This window comes from Marmota marmota, unplaced genomic scaffold (genome assembly GCF_001458135.2).
Source record: "Marmota marmota marmota unplaced genomic scaffold, marMar, whole genome shotgun sequence".
In the NCBI taxonomy this organism is placed as follows: Eukaryota; Metazoa; Chordata; class Mammalia; order Rodentia; family Sciuridae; genus Marmota; species Marmota marmota.
This window is the reverse complement of record NW_026000305.1, coordinates 3,429,496-3,440,640: the sequence shown is the minus strand read 5'-3', so window position 1 is coordinate 3,440,640 and position 11,145 is coordinate 3,429,496. Positions and strand designations below refer to the sequence as shown.

The following is an 11,145-nucleotide window of genomic DNA, read 5'->3' as shown; positions in this document are numbered from 1 at the left end:
TTGGTCACGATATAAATTATTAAAAAACTAATGCACTTATTTAAACATACTCTAAAACTATCCCACATAAAATTAATAAATCTTTTGAAGAGTAGTTTCCATAACTAGACAACTAGAAAGTAAAACAGTCATCCAAAGAATTCCCATTATCCAGAGTTTAGAAATGTAAAAACAGAACAAACCCTAACTTGGCAATTGTGTGTGTGTGTACACACATGCACAAACACACACACGTCCATATACACATAACAAAAAACACATATGTATATATAAACATTTAGCTAAATTTCTTGCTATATAATAATTGAAAGATGCATCATTTGCCAATACAATATAAGTAAGCTTAAATTTGTCTATCCTAAAAGTACTTTTCCTTTGTCTTCTGCTTCATATTTCAAAGAAAGCTATGCCTATAATTTAGGATTTATTAACTTCCAGTTCCTCCCATCAATCAAATCAGTAAATCAATCAAATTAATTTACTTGAAGTATATGACAGATTTCACTATTTTGTAAGACTAAAACTAGGAATAGTGTATTCATGAGATTAATATGTTGTGAATAATCACTATCAATGCTATTACATTCCTTCATAGGAAGGCAGATAACAACAATATTGATTTATTCTACTAATTTCAGCTGCTGATTTTGAGATAAATGCTAAACTATGCCTGAATAAGTGCTGGAATGTAAAAAACATGTTCTAAAACAGTTTAATTGCAGTTGACTCTATATATATATATATATATATATATATATATATACACGCTTGCATTTTTCTTGCAAAATAAATGATAAATAGGATTTATACATCCTGAAATCTAGACAAAGTGTTTAAAAACTTGGGATCCATAGATAGTTTGCATCCAAACTCTCTGTGCTTTTATTCTCTACCAATATAATGGGAGGAGGTATAAAAGTCCTTGTGTTACAAATTATGTACTTTGAGAAAAAATACAGACAAATATGGGCTTAACAACATATACAGAAATGATCATCAATCACAGACTCTCTCCATACTATCTTGTAACAGAAGTTTATTACTACCAAAAAGCTTAGAAGATGGTAAAAGAAAATGCAGATTGAAAATCAGAAAGTACTATGGAAAAAAGAAACAATCTATTATATAATTGAACCTTGGACCTACTGTGTAAGTTCTTTACATACACACACACACACACCCCAAAAAAACCTTCATTGATAATAACTGAATTTAAAATTAATTTCTTTTTGTTAGAATTACTGAAACTCCTATAAACTAGAAACCTGTCTGTTTAGTGGACATATTCCTTAGAAAATGCCAATTATCTATTAGCCAATATTGGAAAAATGTGAAGTAATTTAGCATGCATTTCACTTTTCAGCTGAAAATAATCGTTCTGAGGGAACGGAAGTCCTGAATTGGGGAAGAAAAAAGGATTGAGGCCCTTTTGGCACACAGAAAACAGGATAAATCTTAATGATGGAGTACTCCCCATGAGGTGTTTAAGTAGGAGAGCAGCAGAAAGAGAATGTAGAGTGCCAAAGACAAACTCTGTCTTGGAGAAAATATAATTTTTCTAGTGTAAAGTAAGTGTTGTTTTGTTTTCCTTCTTTATCCATGAAAGGCCTCTTACTATTAGAATAAGACTATTCAATATGTATGAATAAGTGTCCATGGGCAGTACTATTTTAACATATTGTTTCAATGGGGGAGATATTATAAACACCAAATATCTTTTATTAAGTTTGTGGGTTGCCTAACATGAAATCATTTTGAGGTAACCAGAAGAGCCAACAAAAATGTTTTATTATATCTAGTAACCAATGAAAATAAACTACAAATAACAAGGTTTAGGTATTCCTAATCTAACAAAAACAGGCTCAAATTTTATCTTCATAAAAGAACGGAAACTACTGTTTTACCCACAAAAATCAGTCAACAGTACTACACTTCTAATTTTCTTGCAAATGGTTTCCTGAGTGTATTCTTGGTAATATGTGCCTTAGAATGAAAGACTGTTAATCTACTGAGCAAATTTGGTATTTTCCTTTAAGAAAAATAATAAATAAGTTCAATATTGTCTCCCTTTCAGGAAAAAAACTCAAACTGTTATATCATTAAATATTATAAATAACCATTAACTGGAAAGAAAAACAATGTAAAATAATTCATGAATCTATTAGAAACCACAGTATCATTTTGCTGGTCAAGCATTTATAGAAGTCTCATTAAAAATGTTACATTCAAATCTAAATTTATGGTTAGAGTTATAGCCAAAAAGTAGATAATTAGGCATCCCTAGCTGGGCACCTCCTACAAAATGAGGGTACATTTTAAGCTTTCCTTTATAAAAAAGTTGTCCTTACTACTATAGTTCTTAGGTTTACAAGTTTACATATTCCAGCAGAAAACTGTCTTACAATTATTGGGTATATCCACTTGTATCTTTCAGACTGTCAGTCCTCACTGGGTGATGAGGAATCATAATGATCACTGCTTATTTCTTATAGTGTTCCTTTCATGATGGAACTGTGTGACATGATCTTTTTGAACATGTTAACTGAAAATTGACCATCTACTTTTAAAAACCATTGAATATAAAAAGCCGGAAGTTTATTTTCTGATCATTTTTCAATTTCACTTCCCTTAATTTTATTACATGAAAAGTATATATGGATATAATATTTGTGCTGAAAAGTTTAGCACTGAAATTATACCTCTGAGTTTGATGTATCAATTCTGATAAGAAGATAGAAGATGGCATAACAACACAAACAAGATAATGACAAGAGGAAAATAAATATATGGACACAAACTGTTACATGCAAGCACTTAATGTAATTAAGCAAAATGAAGAATGAAAAAGCCAAATTGGAACATAAATAGCCATAAAATATAGTACCAATTTAACCACTTCTAAGTAATATTTCCATGTAGTATTAGATATTTTTAATGTTTTTTAATTGTTTCAAAAATCACCTCAAAATAAGAACACATACTTTTATATATTACACCCAGAAACAGATTTTTGTGCATGGTATAGATCACTTACATTATAAAGATAAGATGTAAAATTGGTTTATTAAATACCAAAGGTACATGTCTTCTAGCCTAAACTGTATACTCAGCAATCAACTGTCTCTGAATTAAGAAAAAAATACACAGCAAACAGTACACCTAGCACACACAAGTAGTTCACTTATATTCACTAAACAAAACTATGATATCCTGCAAATTACATTCATGAGTTCTTTCTGTCAGTAGTAGTAGTAGTAGTAGTAGTAATGGTATTTTATTCAACAACACAATTTTTTTTTAAATTTCAGTATTTAGAGAAAACAATTCATATTAACACAGTGGTTCTGAATCATAAATTTAATAAGACCAATTTGGCCAGATATCTTTTATAAATATGATTTTTAAATGTGCTCAACCTTTTTGTAGATGATTAATATTACTCCTATTTAAAATGTTAGTTTTTCTTCTCAAAGCATAACTATTATGTAGCACTGTCTAAAGTTACTGAAATACATTATACTATACCATATGTGCTAAGAGCACAAGTCCACTACAGTACAACTTCAACTATATAATCATAGGATTCAAGGTAGATTGGTATGCTACACTGTAGCTCAAAGCACATAGAAATCAGAAAAATAACAGTGTACTTCATTTATAAAGGGGATAGATGATGACTAAATCCAATTAGTGAACTTGAAAGTCTGGTTACATAACACCAAGATAGTGTTAACACCATGTACTTTATTATCAAAGGACTAACTATGACCTATTTGGAAGATTATAACACCAGTATAAAGTCTTTTGATATTTTTTCATTTGTACAACAATTCTGTTAGTTGTAAATTGTTAGAAACCTTATGAAAACCTTTCCTAGATGAGGCCACTTATGGATAAATATTTAGGTCTGTCTCACACATTACTGGTGATTTAATTCTTCCATAAAAACTTTGGCACCAATCATATCATATATTAGGATAAATGCATCTCGCTCTGGCACCAAACAACTATGACAATAATTTAGTAGCCATAAATGAATGGAGTCCTTTGGTTATGCACAACAAACTTCCACACATTTGCTTTTCTTTGTAGAAAAAAAAAAGCCTATCCTTCAAGATCAGATGTTAAAAAAATACTGACGTTGCTTGGCATTACACTAAAAGCATGATTTCTAAACCATTATTATTTGAATCCACTAAAACTAAGAATAATTTTACTTGAAAAGAATTTTAGACATGTATGTGCAGAGAAGTTTTTAAGACCTGTGGATTACAATTATTTCCTGATACAAACACTTGGACATGACTACAAACAACATAGTATGAATATTGTGGACCTGTTTTTTTTTTTTTTTTACTTCACTCCCCTTAAAAAAAGGGTCTAAACAGAATATTCAAGTAATATAGCAGAAAACAACGCTATTGATATAAGATTAGGCAAAAAGTCACATGTTTAATTTTCTCTTCATCCTGTTTAGCTGAGGAACACTGCAAATCTTACAAGCCAGTTGATGTTCGCTTTTTCATGCTCCGTCGCTGAGCTAAGCTTGAAGCAGCTACAGGCTCTAGGACTGGTTGAAAAGTCTTGTGAGTCAGGGCAGAATATGTGGCAACAACTTCTCCCTAGAATAGAGTAATAATCTCAGATTAAATAAATAAATAAATGAATGAATGAATGAATGAATACAAACTTCCCCATTACATTTTTCTAGAGCAAAATTTTGCCCCAGGAAAATAACTGAGTATATTCTATGCACTGATTCTGCCTTGGTGAATTAATAACTGATTATTTGTATATTTTTCATTTAAACGATCATTCTTCTAATGCAAAATTGTTAAGACACTAAAATGCAATATCTAGGCTCAATGTCTATGAATATAGAAACTGGAACAAATGGTTATAATATAGGAATTAATAGCAATCTTGTTTCCATATGAAATGTGACCATTTAGATCACTCCTAGATCAAGTGTCTCTTATAAATAAGGCAATCAGTAATTAAGACTTTTTAAAAATTTTTTCATCAGAAAGCCAGTAGCAAAGAAAAGTTAAGAAGAGTACATGGTTGCTATTATTAAAAAAAAATTTAAAAAACTCTAAAAAATAAAGATATATTAAGAAATTAATTACCTATAATTAGTGAATATCATACAATGGCTTCATTAGATAATAAGTTTTAGAAGGCACATGAAAGTATGTTTATTTTACCTTAACAATGTGTGATGAATCATTTCTATATGGCTGATCATTCGGCAGCTGATCCCTGTGGGTTATCCATGAGTGCTTTAATACTTGTTCAGTAGTGTATCTCTGATGAGGGTCCATATGAAGCATATGGGAAAGCAAATCCTAAAAGAAAATGAAAAATATATATGGAAAATCTTGGGATAAGCTACATGATCAAGGGGAGAAAGGAGCTACTGAACTTGGCTGGTAAGCTGGGCCCTATGGTACAAGAGTATGTGTATTTAGACACAAAATAGAAGGGGCAGTCCAATGTAGTTAATTTGCTCATTAACTAGGGGCTTAATGCACAACATACTAAAAAAGCAAAATATAAATCCAATGTTAGCAATTAGATGCTATCATAGCATTGTGAGTTTTACATCAGAGTAATTATAAATATGCTTATTTGAACTGTCATAATAAAATACTGTGTACTTAATATACCCTAATAGTAAAATAAAATTTAAAAAAAATTAGTTGTAGATGGACACAATACCTTTATTCTGTTTACTTGTTTTTTTTTTTTTTATGTGGTGCTGGGGATCACAAGCACTTTACCAATGAGACACAACCCCAGCTCAAAATGAAGTATTAAATATTCTAAATTATGTAACATTTTAAATAAAATATCCTTAAAATATTTTATAAAAAGAGGTAGTAAATTCCTTAACAAGCATTTTCTAATAAAGAAAACCATCATTTGTGAATGAACCTTTCATCAATAGCAAAAGCAGAAACTAAAGGCTCTAAGTAGTAATACCAGATTATAATTGGCTGGAACTGTTTAAGGGACTAGGACAACCAAACAAGACAATCTACTAAGAAAACAACAGATGCAAATAAATAAATAAATAAATATGTAGAATATTAAAAAAGATATCGGGGACATACTAACCACCTGATAAATGATGGCTATTATTGTGATTCATTAAAACAACCAGCATCAAGCTGTTTCATAGTGGGGTAGGGAGGGGGAGCATGGGAGGAATAGACAAACTCTAGATAGGGCAGAGGGGTGGGAGGGACATGGAGGGGGCATGGGGTTAGAAATGATGGTGGAATATGATGGACATTATTATCCAAAGTACATGTATGAAGACAAGAATTGGGTGAATACAATTTGTATACAACCAGAGATATGAAAAGTTGTGCTCTATATATGTAATATGAATTATAATACATTTCATTGTCATATATAACAAATCAGAATAAAAAAATAAAATAAAATTTAAGAAAATAAGTTGCCGTGACAGAGCAGCAAGGGTTATATTTAAAGCAGACCACTGTTACAATGTCACAATAAACTTCGCTAAAAGCTTCCAGCAAAAAAAGATAATCATTTCAATAAGTTACATCTAAATTGAGATCATAAATTAAAAATAGAACCACTATATAATCTAGTATTCCCACTACTGGTAGGTATCCAAAGGAAATGAATTCAGTATATCAAAGAGATAACTGCATTCCAATGTTCATTGCAGCACTATTCAAAACAGCCAAGAAATGGAAACAACCTGTCTATACAATAATGAATGGATAAAAAAAATGAGTACATATACACAATAGAATCCTATTCAGCTATGAAAAAGAATAAAATCCTGTAATTTGTTACAAACTGGGTAGAGCCAGAATCATTATATTAAGTGAAGTAAATGATTCACAGAACAAGTGCCTCATGATCTCACTCGTTATATGTGGAATCTAGAAAAGTCAATCTCATAGAAGTCCAGAGATAAAACGGTGGTTATAATAAAAGGCCAAGGAGAACAGATGAAAGGGAGTAATGGGTGAAGGTTTATCAATAGGTGCTAAGTTACAGTTATATAGGAGCTAGTTCTTGTGTTACTGCATAGTAGGATGACTATAGATAACAATAAGGTACTGTATTTTTCAAAAGGCTAGAAGAAAGGATTTTGAAAATTTTCAACACAAAAAAATTATAAATGTTGAAGGAGAAAGATACGTTTATCCTGATTTAAATGGATGTATAGATGTATTGAAATATTACTTAGCATTTTGCTAATATGTAAAATCTTTATATTTTCATGTATCAGTTAAAAATCTGACATGGGCCGGGCATGATGGTGCACGCCTGTAATCTCAGAGACTCAGGAGGCAGAGACAGGAGGATCTGGAGATCAGAGCTAGCCTCAGCAAAGGTGAGGAACTAAGCAACTCACTGAGACCCTGTCTCTACATAAAACAAAACAGGGCTGGGGATGTGGCTCAGTAGTTGAGTGTCCCTGAGTACAATCTCCAGTACCCACCAAAAAAAAAAAAAAAATCTGACATTAAGATTTTTAACTGATATATGAAATCTACTGCTATGTAAAATACAATGCACCAAAAAGGATAGAATTTCAATAGTCCAAGGACTTCTGCTTCTGGCCAAAATGGAATATCATGAAATACCATGTGCTGGATTTACCCACCACCTACAATTCCAGAAAACAACAAACAAATCTTATGAAACAAAACAGATCAGATGATAGTCAATGAAGGTGAGTGATCCCTAAGAGATGAGAAACAAATCAGATAAGCATTATGTTTACCCCAACTTGAAAATATTTTTTGATTGCTGTGCAGTAAGGAAACCTAGTCAGAGCCTGTAAGTTTGAGTTGAGGAGACAGAACAGAGAATTAAGAGAGACTAAGGCAAACTGAGTTAGCAGGACAGGATATGAGAGAAGTAAATGTAGGAGAGAAAGAGATAATTATGGAGTTCTGGAGAGGATATTCCTCAAGTATTCAGATTGCTACAATAAACATTTGTTTGAAGAAACAACTGAAGAACTATCTCAAAGGATTGGAGTGAAATTGAACAAAAGCAATTTTGTACAAGTACAATGTGTCAATTAAAAAAAAATATTTTATACTCTGGAAAAATATTTAGAGAAAAAATTGATATACATTATGCTCATTTAGTTCATGCATCTTGCAAAAATAACGCAATTTCTTTTTTGGACATAATTTATTTGTATGCTTTATAAAAATAGAAAATAAAAATGCTATTGGGGGAGGGAAGAACACATATAGGGTAAGGGAGCATGGTTTTCAAAAACAAAGGCAAATATTACAAGGGATAAAGAAGGCCATTTCATAATGATAGAGGGGACAATTAATCAAGAGGACAAACTTAGTTTTATTGGTGCTTTATAATTATACATAATAGTGGGATTTATTGTTACATATACTTACATGCACATAACATAATTTGGTCAACTGCATTTGCCTACCCTTTCTCTCCCTGTCCTCCTATCTGTTTCCCCATCTATCTTCATGAGAGAGATGAGAGGAAGAAAACTTATAAATATTTATTTATGTAAAAATATAGCTTTAAAATTTACATGAAGCAAAAAAAACATTAAAACTACAGAGACAAATAGACAAACCCATAATTATAGATGAAAAAGTAAACATAACTATGGAGTCTGTAGATATGAACACAAAAGTAAAGAAATATGAGAAACTTTATGACAATATATCCAACACTGAGTAAATTCCTTGAATGTCAATGTCCATTGACAAAAAGAAACAGATAATCTAAATAGCCATACCTGTTTGAGAAAATGAATGTGAAGCTAAAGACTTAACAACAAGAAAAACTTTAGTCCCAGATTGCTTCAGTGGTGACTTATAGAAAACATTTAAGAGTAAGTAATTCCAGTTCTAAATAAGTGTTCCAGAAATTTAAATAGGAGGAAATACTTCCAATCTCATATATGAGACCAATATTACCCTGATAACAATATCAGACAGATATTACAAGAAACAACAGATCAATATCATGAATATAGATATTAAAACTGTAAATAAAATCAGCAAACAAAATTCAGCTATACATAAGGTCTAACTCATGATCAAGTTTATCCTGGTTGGGAAACGAGGTTTTTTAAACATTTGAAAAGCCACATAATTCAAATGTATGCCAATGTAATAGAAAGAAAATCCATGTTATGTATAAGTAATTAGACACAGAAAGACTTTGATGAAATCTAACATCCATCTCTAATAAAATTTTCTTTAAACCATGAATGAACAGGAAAAAACTTATTCCACTTAAGTAAAAGTACCTATGTAGAATATACAGCTAACACTATCCTTAATGGTTAAAAATGAATGCTTTCTCTAAGATCAGGAATAAAAGAAGAATGCCCTCACTCTCCACTTTTACACCACACTGGAAGTTCTAGCCATTCACATAAAGAAAAGATATCCATATTGTAAAGAAACAAAACTACCTTTATCAGAAATAATGTCATCTACATAGAAAAAATGATGCTACAAATATGCCACAATGATGTTCACTATTTTGTATAATTAATACATGCTAATAGGATAAATAAAGAGAAAACTGATACAATCTATATAAAAGCTACTACAATAAATGATATTAGCAAGGCTGCAATATACAAGATCAATATACAAAAAAAAAAAAAAAAACAAAAAAAAAAAAACTGTAGGTTATCTTTCCCTCTGGAGATAGCTTATATTCTCCCTTAAATGTGTTCTCCTTGCTTAGCCTCCAAAGTTTCTTACTACATAAATGTGCCAACATTCTCCCTTGATGTATATTTCCTACTTTACCCCGCTAAATGTATTTCCCCTGAGACAGTTCACATTCTCACTTGAATGTATTTCGGCTTTTTAAAATAAATGTCGCAAAAAGTGTATCATATAATGATGAAATCAAGGAATTAGCATACTATCACCTTAAATTTTCAAAACTTCTTTAGTAAATATTCCAAATACTCTTTTCCAGCCAGCCATTTTAAGAGGTGTGATGCATCATTTTTAACCATATGTGTGAGTAATAAATTTTAGAGGTCTGTGAAGAATGTCAGTGGCATTGTAGTTTTCTTAATTTTTCTTTCACTGATGTATAGCACCTCAGATAGAGCACTAATCTCTAGGATATATACAAAACTGAAAAACACTAACACCAAAAATCAAACAATCCAATCAATAAATGGGCTAAGGAACTGAACAGACACTTCACAGCAGATGAACGACAATTTATCAAAAAACATATAAAAATATTCATTATACCTAGTTATTACAAAAATGCAAATTAAAACTAAGATTTCATCTCACTCCAGTCAAATGGCAATATCAAGTATACAAGCAAAAATAAGAGTTGGTGAGGATGTGGGGAAAAAAGTACACTCATATATTGCTGGTAGGACTGCAAATTGGTGCAACCACTCTGGAAAGCAGTATGAAGATTCCTCAGAAAACTTGGAATGGAATCACCATTTGACCCAGTTATCCCACTCTTCAGTTTATACCCAAATAACTTAAAATCAGCATACTACATTGGTGCAGCCACATCAATGTTTATAGCAGCTCAATTCACAATAGCTAAACTATGGAACCAACCTAGGTGTCATTCAATAGATGAATGGATCAAGAAACTGTGGTATATATGCACAATGGAATCTTACTCAGGCTTAAAGAAGAACGAAATTGTGGCATTTTCTGGTAAATAGATGGAACTGGAGAATATTATGCTTAGTGAAATAAGTCAATCCCCAAAAGCCAAAGGCCAAATGTTTTCTCTGATAAGCAGATGCTGATCCATAATGGGGGTGGGGGAAAAGGGACTTTAGATTGTGCAGAGGGGAGTGAAGGCAGGGGAGAGGGTGTGGGAATGGGAAGGACAGTGGAATGAGATGGACATTATTACTCTATATACATGTATGATTACACTACCGGTGTGACTCTGCACCATGTTCAGTCACAGGAAGAAGTTGTGCTCCATTTGTATATAATGTATCAAAATGAATTCTACTGTTATGTATAAGTAATTAGAACAAATTAAAAAATAAAAATAAATAAACTTAGAGAAGGAAGAAAAACAACATGGTTTTATTTACATATATACACACATACACACATGATTACACTACTTATAAATAAA

At 31.4% G+C, this 11,145-nt stretch overlaps 1 protein-coding gene across 3 annotated transcripts in view; it reads right to left on the bottom strand.

The window, feature by feature from the left end:
• Positions 1–855: 855 nt before the first annotated feature.
• Rps6ka6 (ribosomal protein S6 kinase A6) overlaps positions 856–11,145 on the bottom strand; it is a 101,765-nt gene continuing 91,475 nt past the window's right edge. For all 3 annotated transcript variants that reach the window (XM_015502134.2, XM_048797296.1, XM_048797297.1), the window contains 2 exons: positions 5,208–5,348; positions 856–4,622 (listed from right to left, as the gene is read on the bottom strand). In XM_015502134.2, the coding sequence (XP_015357620.1) occupies positions 4,497–4,622; positions 5,208–5,348 (267 nt within the window). In that variant the 3' untranslated portion in view covers positions 856–4,496. The remainder of the gene's footprint in view (positions 4,623–5,207; positions 5,349–11,145) is intronic.